The 17,488-nt window shown below is 38.7% G+C and overlaps 1 protein-coding gene across 1 annotated transcript; it reads left to right on the forward strand.

The window, feature by feature from the left end:
• The first annotated feature begins 1,803 nt into the window (after window positions 1-1,803).
• Window positions 1,804-15,276, forward strand: LOC306854418 (protein NLRC3-like). Its single transcript, XM_079392383.1, has 6 exons — window positions 1,804-3,596; window positions 5,327-5,500; window positions 9,018-9,191; window positions 9,836-10,009; window positions 10,129-10,175; window positions 14,734-15,276. Exons 1-6 carry the CDS (start codon window positions 1,819-1,821, stop codon window positions 15,270-15,272), a joined length of 2,886 nt encoding a protein of 961 aa, XP_079248509.1. The 5' UTR covers window positions 1,804-1,818; the 3' UTR covers window positions 15,273-15,276.
• Window positions 15,277-17,488: the final 2,212 nt, after the last annotated feature.

Genomic DNA, 17,488 nt, shown 5'->3' on the forward strand with positions numbered 1-17,488 from the left:
TAGTTGATATGTGTTACAGCAGCAGAAACACATCAAGCTCTGAACAGATTGATGCTTTTCTCCTGCTGCTGAAGTCAAATATGTTCAGTAAGACACAAGAGCATCAGTGAGCTCAGATACTGACGATGCTCATGAGGATCACTCTTCAGATCTTCTTCACTACAGTCAGTAAAGCATCACTTTATGGATTCAGAAGAAAAGGATCCTGCTGCAGCTCCACATTCTCTTCAATCTCATTGTGTGTGTAGCGTTAAGATTTACTGCAATAATAATCACAATATTATGTGTCATTTGTTCTCTTATGTTTCCATATGCAGGCGTGAAGTCATTATGGAGAACAGAGAGAGATCTTCATCTCCTGATCACAGCTGTGTGTCTCTGAAGAGTGATAGATCTATGGCTCATCCTCCTAAATTCAGTGATGATCCAGTGACCTCTGACCCCAGGTGAGATATAATCCAGTGTTAAGGTCAATTGATGCTGCACTGATAAACACTGACCAGCGTGAACAATCACCGGATCACAGTTCATCATTTCTCAGATGCTCCACGAGTCGACAAGTGCTGCTTCAACATGTTCAATCAGAGAAAACACACACTGAGATTCAGACAGGAGTCACACACTGATCCACAAACCAGACCAAGAGTGTGTTTCCACTGTTAGTGAACCACACACTGACTCACAATTAGAGCTGATGATAACCAGCAGTTCAGAACTGACTCATCTGAGGATTATTTAATGTTTTTTAATTAAAAAGTAAACATGTTGTTCCTCATTTTGTGCAAAAAAGGGTAAAAATATAAGCATTAAATTCTAAACAAAAAAATAACTGATTGCTTATCAAAGCAGAAGATAAATTATTAAAAATGATAAACAAAAGCACAACATATTAACTTGTAAGGTTTGAGAGACACACATTCACTCATTTGATCATAGAAATGATCAAATGAAAATCACACTCCAAACCTACATTTAATTTCTAATGAAATATTCTGAGGAGAACACGTCTCTAAAGCATTAAACAGCAGACACGTCTGTCAAAGCACAGCAGGACAAACCGCAGTAAACGCTTGTGCTTTCGTCTGAAGAGCTGAATATAAAGCGCTCTGATGTTTCAGACGACTTGCTCCTGCATCTTTCCCACAGCAGCTGTTTTCCATGTGTTTATCCAGAGAAATGTGTTATTCACGGATATAAAGTGATGTGACTGACGGATGATTTCTGAGCACAGCGTTCAGACGAGACTAATCCATAATCACACTCACTGATTATTATTATTATTGATTTGATCAGTTATTGTTGCAGCCCTGCTTATAATAAATGAAACAGCAGACAGAACGATTTCTGTGTGTTTATCAGGATCTTCAGGAGGAGGAAGAGGAAGAGATCTTCATCACCAAATCACAGCTGTTTGTGTCTGAAGAGTGACAGATACATGCCATATAATCCTCCTGACCTCAGTGATGAAGCAGTGACCTCTGACCCCAGGTGAGGATAAGTGTGTAGTGATGATTGAACTGATTTATGGGAGTCACAAACACACTCATAAATATTACTTCACAGATAAACTGAAATTATACTGAAAATACAAAACTGACATCTCTATCGGTTTACATTTCAAGTTATACATCCTATATTGTTAGATATTTTAATCTGTTGTTCTTGTGATATTTCAGCAGAGCAGATGGAGAGCAAAGCATCTCTGGAGGAGCGTCTGTCTTGTGTCTGAACAACACGAGCGTTACAGCGTCTCTGAATAAACATGCTCAGCCAGTGAATGATGAACTACAGAGAGTCAAAGACCAGCTCAAAACCAGCATGAAGAGTAAGTATGAGAGATTATTTGAGGGACTGAAACTCCAGGAGAATGAAAGCCTCCTGAACAGGATCTACACACAGCTCTACATCATCGAGGGAGAGAGTGAAGGAGTGAATGAAGAACATGAGGTTTTACAGATGGAGAAAACAGCCAGAACACAACACTCACAAGACACTCCAATCTACTGCAATGACATCTTTAAAGCCTCAGCTGAACCAGGATGTGAGGAGAAAGACCAGATCAAGACTGTTCTTACTAAAGGCATCGCTGGAATCGGAAAAACAGTCTCTGTGCAGAAGTTCATTCTGGACTGGGCCGAGGGAAAAGCCAATCAGGATGTAGATTTGATGTTTGTGCTTCCATTTCGAGAGCTGAACTTGATCCGAGATCATCAGTACAGTCTTCACAGACTTCTGCTGGACTTTCATCCTGAACTTCAAGATCTGGACTCAAAGATTTATGAGGAGTGTAAAGTTGTGTTCATCTTTGATGGTCTGGATGAAAGCAGAATCACGCTGATGTTTTCAGACGCTCAGAAAGTTTGTGATGTGACTGAGACTTCATCAGTGGGTGTGTTGATGTCAAAGCTCATGAAAGGAGAGCTGCTTCCCTCTGCTCTCATCTGGATCACCTCCAGACCAGCAGCAGCCAATCAGATCCCCTCCGAATACATCAACCGTGTGACAGAGATTCAGGGATTCAATGATCCTCAGAAGGAGGAATATTTCAGGAAGAGAATCAGTGACCAGCATCAAGCCAGCAGAATCATCTCACACATCAGAAGAGCAAGAAGCCTCCACATCATGTGCCACATCCCTGTCTTCTGCTGGATCTCATCCACTGTGCTTCAGAAGCTCCTGGAAGAAGATCTGAGAGCAGAAATCCCTCAAACTCTGACAGAAATGTACATCCACTTCCTGCTGATTCAGATCAACATGAGGAACCAGAAATATGAAGAGAGAGATCCAGAGAAACTCCTGCAGTCCAACAGAGAAGTGATTGTGAAACTTGCTAAAGTGGCTTTCAAACAGCTGATGAAGAGCAATGTGATGTTCTATGAGGAGGACCTGATTGAGAGCGGCATAGACGTCACTGACGCCTCAGTGTATTCTGGGATTTGCACTGAGATCTTTAAGGAGGAATCTGTGATTCATCAGAGGAAAGTCTACAGCTTCATTCATCTGAGCGTTCAGGAGTTTCTCGCTGCTTTCTATCTGTTTTACTGCTATTTAACAAAGAACAAGAAGTCACTGTCTGAATTCAGATCTTACAGCTTTGATAAAGTCTCTCTGTATAATCTACTAACATCAGCAGTAGATAAAGCTCTTGAGAGTAAGAATGGACATCTGGATCTGTTCCTGCGGTTCCTGCTGGGCGTCTCACTGGAGTCCAATCAGAGACTCTTACAGGATCTACTGACACACACAGAGAACAGCTCAGAGACCATCAGAGAAACCACACAGTACATTAAAATGAAGATCAAAAATGATGATGTTGATGATTATTTTAAACATCCTCCTCTCTCAGCTGGTGAATCCATCAATCTGTTCCTCTGTCTGCTGGAAGTGAAAGATCAGACTCTGTCCAGAGAGATTCAGGAGTTTGTGAAATCAGGCAAACACTCAGAGAAACTCTCTCCTGCTCACTGCTCAACAATCTCCTACATGCTTCAGATGTCAGAGGAGCCGCTGGATGAGTTTGAGCTCAGGAAATACAACACATCAGCTGAGGGGAGAAGAAGACTGATACCAGCTGTGATCAACTGCAGAAAAGCTCTGTGAGTGTTTCATCATTAACTAAACTATCATATTTAATAATGAATCTGACACCTTTATAATAAATGTTCCTAAACGAGAGATTTTCTTATCTTAAAGGAGTCTCGACAAGTCTTTTTAATGCAGTAGATAATGAGTAGTTGATCATAAATGCTTAATATTCCAGCTGTTTGACTGCTGTTACAGTGAACTATTACAGTGAAGGCAGTGCTTGAAGTGTGTTTACTCGTCCTGCTCCACTTCACCGTTGTCAAGTGAAAGGAGAGTTTTATAATGACAGGACACGCATTTATACAAGACTTTATTGGAAATGAAGAACAGCTCGTTCCGCGCGTCATACGTCATTAAGCTATTTCTGCATCATTGCACATGCGCAGTCCTTTCAGTTTCAGTTTTCAATCTGATCGAGTGTTTACATGCACTCTCAATCGTATTAGAAAAGAATAAACCACCCCCTCTAATCCGATCAATTTCATTCTGATCGAGCTCAATCGGATCGATTAAGTGTTTACATGAATGCTTTCCAATCTGAGCTGTCAATCTGATTACAAACAGATGATTTGGTTGCATGTAAATGTAGTCAGTGTGATATGGTTTTGCACGTATGTGAAGTGAACAGAACTCGGTGTTCTGCAGCTCGTGCATCTGTGTGGCTCTCACTGTGTCTACACCGGACACAAGCGGCGGAGAGCTGTTGTAAAAAAGTCATGTTTACCATTGTTTGGATATTCAGGGAAATGTGCATTCTTGCTCGTATCTTAAACATGAAAACAATAACTCTCACAGAGTGCGTCTGTATCGAAGAGAGTTTAAATCGATCTCAAGGTACAGTCCTTGTCAATATTTGCTCTTCATGATATTAAGTGAAGATCTACTTTAAAGATACATTGAACAGCAGCACGGTTTGCTAAAGCAGCATATTCAGCAGGCATCCTATCATACGCTCGCTGCTTGTGTTTGACTGCAAAAGATGAGGGAAGCTGATTGGTTGCTGATATCATGTATTTGACCGTTTACGACACTCCCCTTTTCCTGTTTTTACATCAGATTCACAGACACAGATTTCCACAGATTATATTTTGCCCTGTTCATTGCTGTTTATCACTATATCAGTCATTGTAATATCAAGAGTGAATCCTGCAGATGTAATTCCTGAAACTCTGCTGTGTGTATGTGGCCGTTAGTCCTCTTAGCAGCATGAAAAACAAGAGTTTATACAAATTCTGAATGGATTATATCCAGCCTAGAAAGCAGACAAAGAGAGCTCCCTTTATAATCAGTAAAAAGCTGTAACTCACTTCAGTTCATCACGATCTCACAAACTTCTGTAATAATCAGTGAAGCTCTACACTGCACAATCAATCTCTTATTTACATCACGTGTTGATTATAATGAGAGAACTACTGAGTTTAAACATGAGGACGTTTTATGAATCCTTTCCTCCTTTTTACTTCCAGTGTTTTAGCTAAATTGTGGCCATGTTTCCAAGCTTGCACATGGATCCGTATGCCTCATGGAAATTCGTGTGGGAATTAATTTTTACTGCTTCGTATCATAAAACCAAAAGTTATTCTTTGTAAAGAATAGACTCTAAGCTTTCAAATGATACCATATAAGGAAGGCTTTGAAAATGAAGCAAACATTTTTAACGCAAATTCTTAAATTGTATTTAATCTGTGTCTGTAGATGATCTGTTTGTGTTAATTCTTAAAATGTATTTAATCTCTTCCAGATTTTCTGTCTGTGGTCTCTCAGATCAGCATTGTGAAATTGTATCTTCAGCTCTACAATCCTCAAACTGTGTCCTGAGAGAGCTGGATCTGAGTAACAATCACCTGCAGGACTCTGGTGTAAAGTTTATTTCTGATGGACTGAAGAGTCCAAACTGTCAGCTGCAGATACTGAGGTATTAACAACATATAAGAGATCATTTACAGTCAACTGGTCACAATGTTGATGTGTGTCTGTAGATGATCTGACTGTGTGTCTGTAGATGATCTGTCTGTGTGTCTGTAGATGATCTGACTGTGTGTGTCTGTAGATGATCTGACTGTGTGTGTCTGTAGATGATCTGACTGTGTGTGTCTGTAGATGATCTGACTGTGTGTGTCTGTAGATGATCTGTCTGTGTGTGTCTGTAGATGATCTGACTGTGTGTGTCTGTAGATGATCTGACTGTGTGTGTCTGTAGATGATCTGACTGTGTGTGTCTGTAGATGATCTGTCTGTGTGTGTCTGTAGATGATCTGACTGTGTGTCTGTAGATGATCTGACTGTGTGTGTCTGTAGATGATCTGACTGTGTGTGTCTGTAGATGATCTGACTGTGTGTGTCTGTAGATGATCTGACTGTGTGTGTCTGTAGATGATCTGTCTGTGTGTCTGTAGATGATCTGTCTATGTGTCTGTAGATAATCTGTCTGTGTGTCTGTAGATGATCCGTCTGTGTGTGTGTCTGTAGATGATCTGACTGTGTGTGTCTGTAGATGATCTGACTGTGTGTGTGTGTGTGTGTGTCTGTAGATGACCTGACTGTGTGTGTCTGTAGATGATCTGACTGTGTGTGTCTCTAGGTCATCTGTGTGTGTCTGTAGATGATCTGGCTGTGTGTGTCTCTAGGTCATCTCTGTGTGTGTATCTGTAGATGATCTGACTGTGTGTGTCTGTTAGGGGTGGCACGGTTCGCGGAAAAAAACCGAACCGCACGGTTCTCCACACACGGTTCGGCACGCGCTAGGACCGCGGTTCAACTGAATTCTGACAACGCATGTGGTTTTGTAACACGTAAAACAAATAGGGTTCGGCTAATGTATGTTTCTGTTAATGGATGCGCATTCTGGCTTCCCAGTACATTATAACAACAGCGATGAGAAAAAAATAAAATAAATAAGTGGACAAATCATTCACTCTTGTTCAATGCGAGTGCGTATGCTGTAATATGAGCATTTATTCCGTCATCACCCGGGTGCTGATAGCGCGCGCACAGGTGAGACCTGAACAGCACACGTTGATATCGGTGTTTAGACTAAAGTCATGTAAGCTTTGCCAGCTCAAATATTTAAGAGCCAGAGGACGCGAGCTCGCGCGCGCAGTGAGAAGATTTGTGCGTGCGCTCATCAGAAGCGCACAAACCTGCGCCTCAGAACGCGCGCAAATATGAAGCTCTCTCTGAAGTATTGTGTTTTAATGGATAAATTCACACAAAATTCTGTCAAAATGCCCGTCTTGGTAAGTATCCTATAGCAGACATAGCCGGCTGGGCGTACAGTATCAGTGCTTTCTCTTAAAGTGACAGTTAATATTAAATAAACAGCAACAACAAAGAAATCTCTCACTGCTCTTGATTGAATCGCTTTTGTAACTTTAATAAAGAGTAATCTTTAATTTATACAGTCAAATATGCAATGCTGTTTTACCTTTGATTACTTTAATCATACTTCAATTTCTGTACCTAAAAACACCCCTGAAAATCACTGATTATTTTATTTGTATCTTTACTCTATTGTATTTTTATTTGTGCTGTTGCTTGTAGTTAAATGTCTGCTTTTATTTGTGTACACTCACAATGAAAACAAAACAGATTTTATATATATAACATGTAATAATATTTAGAATTTTCACATCAAAATAAAAGAAACTGAGCAAAGTAGATGTCTTTTTTTTCCCTGTTGTACCGAAATTGTATCGAACCGTGACCCCCGAACCAAGGTACGTACCGAACCGTGACATCTGTGTACCGTGCCACCCCTAGTGTCTGTAGATGACCTGACCGTGTGTCTGTAGATGATCTGACTGTGTGTGTCTGTAGATGATCTGACTGTGTGTCTGTAGATGATCCGACTGTGTGTCTGTAGATGATCTGTCTGTGTGTCTGTAGATGATCTGTCTGTGTGTATCTGTAGATGATCTGACTGTGTGTGTGTGTGTGTCTGTAGATGATCTGACTGTGTGTCTGTAGATGATCTGACTGTGTGTGTCTCTAGGTCATCTGTGTGTGTCTGTAGATGATCTGGCTGTGTGTGTCTCCTAGGTCATCTCTGTGTGTGTATCTGTAGATGACCTGACCGTGTGTCTGTAGATGATCTGACTGTGTGTGTCTGTAGATGATCCGACTGTGTGTCTGTAGATGATCTGACTGTGTGTATCTGTAGATGATCTGACTGTGTGTGTCTGTAGATGATCCGACTGTGTGTCTGTAGATGATCCGACTGTGTGTCTGTAGATGATCTGTCTGTGTGTATGTAGATGATCTGTCTGTGTGTCTGTAGATAATCTGTCTGTGTATCTGTAGATGATCTGTCTGTGTGTGTCTGTAGATGATCTGACTGTGTGTGTGTGTGTGTCTGTAGATGATCTGACTGTGTGTGTCTCTAGGTCATCTGTGTGTGTCTGTAGATGATCTGACTGTGTGTGTCTCTAGGTCATCTGTGTGTGTCTGTAGATGATCTGACTGTGTGTGTCTCTAGGTCATCTGTGTGTGTCTGTAGATGATCTGACTGTGTGTCTCTAGGTCATCTGTGTGTGTGTGTCTGTAGATGATCTGACTGTGTGTGTCTCTAGGTCATCTGTGTGTGTCTGTAGATGATCTGACTGTGTGTGTCTCTAGGTCATCTGTGTGTGTCTGTAGATGTTCTGACTGTGTGTGTCTCTAGGTCATCTGTGTGTGTCTGTAGATGATCTGACTGTGTGTGTCTCTAGGTCATCTGTGTGTGTCTGTAGATGATCTGGCTGTGTGTGTCTCTAGGTCATCTGTGTGTGTGTATCTGTAGATGACCTGACTGTGTGTGTCTGTAGATGATCTGACTGTGTGTGTCTCTAGGTCATCTGTGTGTATCTGTAGATGATCTGACTGTGTGTGTCTCTAGGTCATCTGTGTGTGTCTGTAGATGATCTGACTGTGTGTGTCTCTAGGTCATCTGTGTGTGTCTGTAGATGATCTGACTGTGTGTGTCTCTAGGTCATCTGTGTGTGTCTCTAGGTCATCTGTGTGTGTGTATCTGTAGATGACCTGACTGTGTGTGTCTGTAGATGATCTGTCTGTGTGTGTCTGTAGATGAACTGACTGTGTGTGTCTGTAGATGATCTGTCTGTGTGTGTCTGTAGATGATCTGTCTGTGTGTGTCTGTAGATGATCTGACTGTGTGTGTGTGTCTGTAGATGATCTGACTGTGTGTGTCTCTAGGTCATCTGTGTGTGTCTCTAGGTCATCTCTGTGTGTGTATCTGTAGATGACCTGACCGTGTGTGTCTGTAGATGACCTGACCGTGTGTGTCTGTAGATGACCTGACTGTGTGTGTCTGTAGATGATCTGGCTGTGTGTGTCTCTAGGTTATCTGTGTGTGTCTGTAGATGATCTGGCTGTGTGTGTCTGTAGATGATCCATCTGTTTGTGTTAATTCTTAAAATGTATTTAATCTCTTGCAGATTTTCTGGCAGTGATCTCTCAGAACAGCATTGTGAAATTGTGTCTTCAGCTCTTCAATCCTCAAACTGTGTCCTGAGAGAGCTGGATCTGAGTAACAATCACCTGCAGGACTCTGGTGTAAAGTTTATTTCTGATGGACTGAAGAGTCCAAACTGTCAGCTGCAGATACTGAGGTATTAACAACATATAAGAGATAATTTACAGTCAACTGGTCACAATGTTGATGCGTGTCTGTAGATGATCTGACTGTGTGTCTGTAGATGATCTGTCTGTGTGTCTGTAGATGATCTGACTGTGTGTCTGTAGATGATCTGTCTGTGTGTGTCTGTAGATGATCTGACTGTGTGTCTGTAGATGATCTGTCTGTGTGTGTCTGTAGATGATCTGTCTGTGTGTGTCTGTAGATGATCTGGTTGTGTGTTTCTGTAGATGATCTCTGTGTGTGTCTGTAGATGACCTGACTGTGTGTGTCTGTAGATGATCTGGTTGTGTGTTTCTGTAGATGATCTCTGTGTGTGTCTGTAGAGGATCTCTCTGTGTGTGTCTGTAGAGGATCTGACTGTGCGTGTCTGTAGATGATCTGTCTGTGTGTGTCTATAGATGATCTGACTGTGTGTGTCTGTAGAGGATCTCTCTGTGTGTGTCTGTAGAGGATCTCTCTGTGTGTGTCTGTAGAGGATCTGACTGTGCGTGTCTGTAGATGATCTGGCTGTGTGTTTCTGTAGATGATCGAGCTGTGTGTGTCTGTAGAGGATCTCTCTGTGTGTGTCTGTAGATGATCTGACTGTGTCTGTAGATGACCTGACTGTGTCTGTAGGTTGTCAGGCTGTATGGTGTCAGAGGAAGGCTGTGGTTATTTGTCTTCAGCTCTGAGTTCAAACCCCTCACACCTGAGAGAGCTGGATCTGAGCTACAATCACCCAGGACAATCAGGAGTCCAGCTGCTCAAACACAAACTGCAGGATCCAAACTATAAACTGCAGATACTCAAGTATGTCAAACACTACTACTGACATACTGAACGTGTGTGTGTGTGTGTGTGTGTGTGTGTGTGTGTGTGTGTGTGTGTGAATGATGCAGATCTACATTAATGTGTGTTTGTGTTTATAGTGTGGATCATGGAGGAGAGATCAGGATGACAGCAGGACCGCAAAAGTGTAGGAATATAAACACACACACTCTCTCACACAGACAAACACAGACACACACACACACACACACACACACACACACAGATTGTTGTTTGAGTGTATCACACTGATCTCATCTCATAGACATTCATTGTTTTTCTATCAGGTTAATAAGGTCTATAAGGTTTTTTAACTAGTTAGCAGTGTCGGTCAGCACCAGGGGCTCCTTTACTCTCAAAGATGATTTAAGAAGCAAATTACTACATAATGTAAACCGAACAGTAATATGTGGATTCAGCTTTAGAGTCACGTGGAAATATCTTTTTAATAAATAGAGATTTATATTTATTTAGCTGGACTGTGAACAAAGTAACATATCTTTAGCAACAGTGTGAAAGTGAACAGCACATAACAGACACAATACCGGTATAAACACAGATATCTATCAGTACAATACACATCACATGACTAAACATGCGTCAGTGTTTCAGATACCTCAGTTTCACAGTCCACACTACAACACCAAAACACTGATATCACCTTCATCCACTCGGGAGAACGTCTTCAAAAAGATCAGTCTTCACAAAAACAGCATCTCAGTGTGAACAGAAGACCGAACAAGACCTATGGCTTCCAATCTAAACTGTCCGTCCAGAGCAGAAAAACAAATGACAGAAAAGCAGCAAGAACATGAAGAAAATACAAGAACAATGTTTTTTCTATTATTTTAAATTGTCAATTATTTAGTCAATTAATTAATTAAAAATTAACATTAGTCCACTGATGAAATGTCATTTTTAGTTTGTGTCAGTACACATTAATAATCAATACGTTCATATGTATTTCTGTGGTGGCTGGTCAATAGAGGGCGCCACACACACAAAATAATAATAATTATTATTATTCTAAACTATATAAATTGATATCTGAATAAAGATAAGCAGCTCGTTAACTTCAGCTGAAGCTCGTTTGATGTTGTGGTTTATAGAGACTCTTGTGATCCTCACAGAAACCTCTCCTGACTCGTTCTGGTCAGAAACTGAGAAACTAAATAAATGCAACACCATAAATAATGATAGCAGCATTAAAATACAGTTTCATGTTATTTCACAACATATACTTTAATATTTCATAGATTTGTAAGGTAAATCATTTATAAATCTACACAAACACAGGAGAATACATCGTGATTTCAAAATAAAAGCTCAAACCCTCACTCTGAGTTTACACGTTTCGATGTCCACATATTCATTTAATTACAGCAGCTATAGCATTTCTGTCCTAAAGAAATGGCCAAATATTAAAGATTAAGTGGACATTTGAATTAAATGGTGCTTGGTCAATCTTAAACAAGGATTAGATCGCGCAGTAATGTGTAAAAACAGGCCTTTGTTGTAATGCGTAATATACATTAGCTCTATTGTTTATTATACATTATGTATTTAACAGTTTATAATAAAACCATATGATTTCTTGCTTTTGATTTTATTTGAACTAATTATTGCATATTATATAGGTATTTTAAGTAATTTTAAAGGCTATTGTTCACTTTTATTTTTATTACCCAAAAAAAAAAAAAAAAAAAAATATATATATATATATATATATATATATATATATATATATATATATATATATATATATATATATATATATATATATATATATATACACACACACACACACACACACACACACACACACACACACACACAGGTGCTGGTCATAAAATTAGAATATCATGAAAAAGTTGAATTATTTCAGTAATACCATTCAAAAAGTGAAACTTGTATATTAGATTAATTCATTACACACAGACTGATATATTTCAAATGTTTATTTCCTTTAATTTTGATGATTATAACTGAAAACAAATGAAAGTCCCAAATTCAGTATCTCAGATAATTAGAATATCAATTAAGACCAATGCAAAAAAAAGATTTTTAGAAATGTTGGCCAACTGAAAAGTATAAACATGAAAAGTATGAGCATGTACAGCACTCAATATTTAGTTGGGGCTCCTTTGGCTTGGATTACTGCAGCAATGCGGCGTGGCATGGAGTCGATCAGTCTGTGGCACTGCTCAGGTGTTATGAGAGCCCATGTTACTCTGATAGTGGCCTTCAGCTCTTCTGAATTGTTGGGTCTGGCGTATTGCATATTCCTCTTCACAATACCCCATAGGTTTTCTATGGGGTTAAGGTCAGGCGAGTTTGCTGGCCAATCAAGAACAGGGATACCATGGTCCTTAAACCAGGTACTGGTAGCTTTGGCAGTGTGTGCAGGTGCCAAGTCCTGTTGGAAAATGAAATCTGCATCTCCATAAAGTTGGTCAGCAGCAGGAAGCATGAAGTGCTCTAAAACTTCCTGGTAGACGGCTGCGTTGACCTTGGACCTCAGAAAACACAATGGACCTACACCAGCAGATGACATGGCACCCCAAACCATCAATGACTGTGGAAACTTTACACTGGACCTCAAGCAACGTGGATTATGTGCCTATCCTCTCTTCCTCCAGACTCTGGGACCATGATTTCCAAAGGAAATGCAAAATTTACTTTCATCAGAGAACATAACTTTGGACCACTCAGCAGCAGTCCAGTCAAGACGCTTCTGACGCTGTCTCTTGTTCAAGAGTGACTTGACACAAGGAATGCGACAGCTGAAACCCATGTCTTGCATACGTCTGTGCGTGGTGGTTCTTGAAGCACTGACTCCAGCTGCAGACCACTCTTTGTGAATCTCCCCCACATTTTTGAATGGGTTTTGTTTCACAATCCTCTCCAGGGTGCGATTATCCCTATTGCTTGTACACTTTTTTCTATCACATCTTGTCCTTCCCTTCGCCCCTCTATTAATATGCTTGGACACAGAGCTCTGTGAACAGCCAGCCTCTTTAGCAATGACCTTTTGTGTCTTGCCCTCCTTGTGCAAGGTGTCAATGGTCGTCTTTTGGACAACTGTCAAGTCAGCAGTCTTCCCCATGATTGTGTAGCCTACAGAACTAGACTGAGAGACCATTTAAAGGCTTTTGCAGGTGTTTTGAGTTCATTAGCTGATTAGAGCGTGGCACCAGGGGTCTTCAATATTGAACATTTTCACAATATTCTAATTTTCTGAGATACTGAATTTGGGACTTTCATTAGTTGTCAGTTATAATCATCAAAATTAAAGGAAATAAACATTTGAAATATATCAGTCTGTGTGTAATGATTGAATCTAATATACAAGTTTCACTTTTTGAATGGTATTACTGAAATAAATCAACTTTTTCATGATATTCAAATTTTATGACCAGCCTGTGTGTGTGTGTGTATGTATGTGTGTATATATATATATATATATATATATATATATATATATATATATAAATAAATAAATAAATTATAGGGCCCTATAAAATCCGTTTTTATTTGCAAATTCAGTTATTTCCATTTTTATTTTTCTATAATTTTAATGGTTAAATTAAATTGTATTAATCAGAAAGCCGGTCTAATTAATTGAGTTTTACAGTTTTATCTTTACCAAATTCTGTTTTCCATTGTTTTCTGGATTCCATTTTAATGGTTCCGTTCAATTTTAATAATCAAAAGTATATCCAATTATTTTATTAAATTTTAATCAGAAATACTGCACATTTACATTTTTGTCCTAAATAAATTCTGGTTAATAATATTTCTGGTAAATAAATACTCTATACTTTAAAAATTGCAGGGCTTGGCTGCAGAAAAAAAAAATCCTACATTTAAAAAACCTTGTTGATATCACTTCAGAGTCCATGAGTTGGTCTAGCAGTGGCATGAGCACAGCTTTCACTCTCAACCAAGTCAGGTATTAGTTATAGTACATCATGTACTTAAGTTGGTTATGTTCATATTATATATAGGCGTATTACATAATTAAAATAAATATTTTGTTATTGAACATTTCTTAAAAGTAGTATTAAAATATTGCTATTTAGATGGGATATGTAAGGCAGAAGGTCATGTGACTGAAAGATACTGAATGGGGTTCAGAGTTTTCTTCTTGAATCTGCATTTTTATATTTTGCTTAAAACAAACAATCAAAACACTCTCATCATGAGCAGAAAACAAAGATAACTAGTCATTTCAAACTTTGTTGTCTTTCCTTGTCATCTACAAATAATTTCCCCAATTTTAACAATTATATGTTTATTTTGAAATGCTCTTAAAATGCTGATTAATAATGCTCAATGTAGATGATAAAAATGTCCCGTCACAAACCTGGTTTACTGCTTTGAAACAATCTGTACTGTAGAAAGCGTTCTAGAAATAAAGCTGACTTGACTTGTGTGCATGATAAACCCACAAGCGCTGCTTTACACAACACTAGTCTGCACTGTTTTAGGCCTGACAGGGTTTTTCACAGAGTTTTGTTTGGGCTCCAGAAGTCTAGGACCAGCACTGCTAGTGAGATCTGAATCACTAGTCGCTCTTCAACAGCTTTCACTATATTAGTGAACACATTTGTGAAGAGTGAGGACAGTTTGGACTTTAGCTGTAAACACGCACAGACATCTTCACTGTTGTGTTGTTCTTGATGTTTCTCTCTTCTTGTGTTCAGGGGCCTGTGATCTCACACTGGATCCAAACACAGCAAACACTCGACTCATTCTGTCTGATCAGAACAAGAAGATCACAGGTGTGTCAGATCATCAGCCGTATCCTGATCATCCAGAGAGATTTGATGATGTTCCTCAGGTTCTGAGTGTTGAGAGTCTGACTGGACGCTGTTACTGGGAGACTGAATGGAGCGGAGATAGCGCTGATATATCAGTGTCATATAAAGGAATCAGCAGGAAAAGAGGGAGAGATGACCGTATGTTTGGATCCAATGACAAATCCTGGAGTCTGGAGTGCTCTGATAACAGATTCTCTGTCTGGCACAATAATAACATCACTGATATACCTGCTGTCCGTTCATCCTCTAATAGAGCAGGAGTGTATGTGGACGTGTCGACCGGCTCTCTGTCCTTCTACAGCGTCTCTGACACACACACACTCACACACTTACACACACTCAACACCACATTCACTGAACCCCTCTGTGCTGGATTCAGGGTTTATTCTGGTTCCTCAGTGTCTCTGTGTGATATTAAATGATAGAGAGTCTGTAAATCCTCTTTCTGATGTTCACATGCACACAAACTCATCAAATCTCACATCATTACATTTGTATTAATTCATAATTAAATAGTTTTTCATTCTTCATCTAGAAGTTATAAATCTAGATCAGACACATACTGTTCTGAATCTTAAACAGATGAATAAGTTTGCTTTAATATCTCTATTGTAAACTGATGATCAGATTAATGATGAAGCAAAACAGACGTCAGAAGAACACAGACTGCAGGAAAGCAGGTTGATGATTTGCATCAGTCACTGAACCACTGAGGAGACTTAAGTTCACGACTGACTATATTAAAATAATGTCATTAAAACCTCAGTATATAAGTCTGCAATAGTGCACTGTTCTCTACAGCCTTGTAATGCATTGTATTTTTCAAAAATATCATCATTTCCAGTTCAGTGCTAATACAGTAGCCTAACAGGCAGGGTTCCTACAAGCTGCTTAAAGTGCTTGCATTATATTGTTCAGTCTTTTATCGCATGTGCTGTTCGTTTGGGTTTCATGTGGGAACGCATATAAAGTCTGACGCGCTTTGTGTTGCGCTGTTATCATTTATAAGCATCTCACAAACTCTTCCTCAGTATCTGCTGGAGTTTGGGTTGCTTAACGTTCATCTGGGAAAACAGTGTGTGTTATCTGTGTAGATTTGTAATGTAAATCATTTACAAACCTATGCCAACACATCAAATACATCAACATATTTCTAAACATGCGATTTGTTGTACATCACGATTTCAAAATAAAAGTCTCTGTGTTAAATGGATTGAAAGATCATTGAATAACGCTTGAAAATCAAACATTGGCGCCTCTGCAGGAATTTGTTATAATACATCATGTACTTAAACCCGTTTAATCCCAAATTTTTCCCAGACATGAAAATATCCAAATGATGTGTCATAAGTAACCCTTTGAAATTATCAATAAATATTTTGGAAAAGTGTGTGAAGAATTGTGTTTTATGTTCGGTCACAATTGTGTGATAATGTGTAATTACATATTTCTTCAGTCATAAATATTGTTATATATCTTAGCCCAGCTATTTTAAACTGTTAGATCACATTCTAGGGTTATTATTATGCATAAAAAACCTTATGCAGCATTAATAGGAACACGGAGATAAAAAACAAAAAAATTCAACCATCACCTCATTTCAAAATGGTTAATGTTTGTAAAATATAACATCAAATTTTTAGATTAATGCTACGAGTATTACAACATCATTATTGTACTTCTGTTGTAACATTTGAATTTATTAATTGAGTGCAATATTTTGTCATTGCAACATTTGATTGTAATTTTCACTAGCAACTGCAATTGATTTCTATTGTATACCTAAGTTCACTGTTATCCCAGCGGTCACTATTGTGACCATCAACATGTTTACTCATTCTATGACCACACTCAACAAAACTGAATATATGTGAATTCATAGATTAATACTAGACACCCTAAAGATCATGTGTACCACAAATCTGTGTCATATCTTTATGTTAACACACTTTACTAGCCTTTTGTTTTGGAGCTTTGATGCAGTCATCATCTTCTGAAGATTCTGCTCTGGTCATGTGACAATCTGCACTAATCATGTGACACTGCACATATTTAACTGAGACCCTTTATTTGTTCCATATTTGCAGGAAGTGCACTACAACATCAGTCAGTAAGGGTTTTAGAGCTTTATAAATTATTATTAATTTTTTTTCTTTTACAGTCACTATTGTGGGATTAAATGGGTTTAAGTTGGTTATATTCATATTACATTATGCATTTTAACAGTTTTTTTCAATAAAACCATGTAATTACTTGGATTTCATACTTTATTTAAACCAGTTATGATTGCCTCATCGTTAGTTTATACAGGTCCTTTTCAAAAAATTAGCATATTGTGATAAAGTTCATTATTTTCTGTAATGTACTGATAAACATTAGACTTTCATATATTTTAGATTCATTACAACACAACTGAAGTAGTTCAAGCCTTTTATTGTTTTAATATTGATGATTTTGGCATACAGCTCATGAAAACCCAAAATTCCTATCTCAAAAAATTAGCATATTTCATCCGACCAATAAAAGAAAAGTGTTTTTAATACAAAAAAAAAAGTCAACCTTCAAATAATTATGTTCAGTTATGCACTCAATACTTGGTCGGGAATCCTTTTGCAGAAATGACTGCTTCAATGCGGCG

The sequence above is a fragment of the Barbus barbus genome (genome assembly GCF_936440315.1).
Source record: "Barbus barbus genome assembly, chromosome: 3".
In the NCBI taxonomy this organism is placed as follows: domain Eukaryota; kingdom Metazoa; phylum Chordata; class Actinopteri; order Cypriniformes; family Cyprinidae; genus Barbus; species Barbus barbus.

Excerpts from the sequence above, each read along its gene's own strand:
- LOC306854418 (XM_079392383.1), top strand. The coding sequence starts at position 1,819 with ATGAAGAGTAAGTATGAGAGATTATTTGAGGGACTGAAACTCCAGGAG. Across the intron at positions 10,010-10,128 it reads TATAAACTGCAGATACTCAA|TGTGGATCATGGAGGAGAGA; the intron begins GTATGTCAAACA and ends TTGTGTTTATAG. Across the intron at positions 10,176-14,733 it reads GACAGCAGGACCGCAAAAGT|GGGCCTGTGATCTCACACTG; the intron begins GTAGGAATATAA and ends TCTTGTGTTCAG.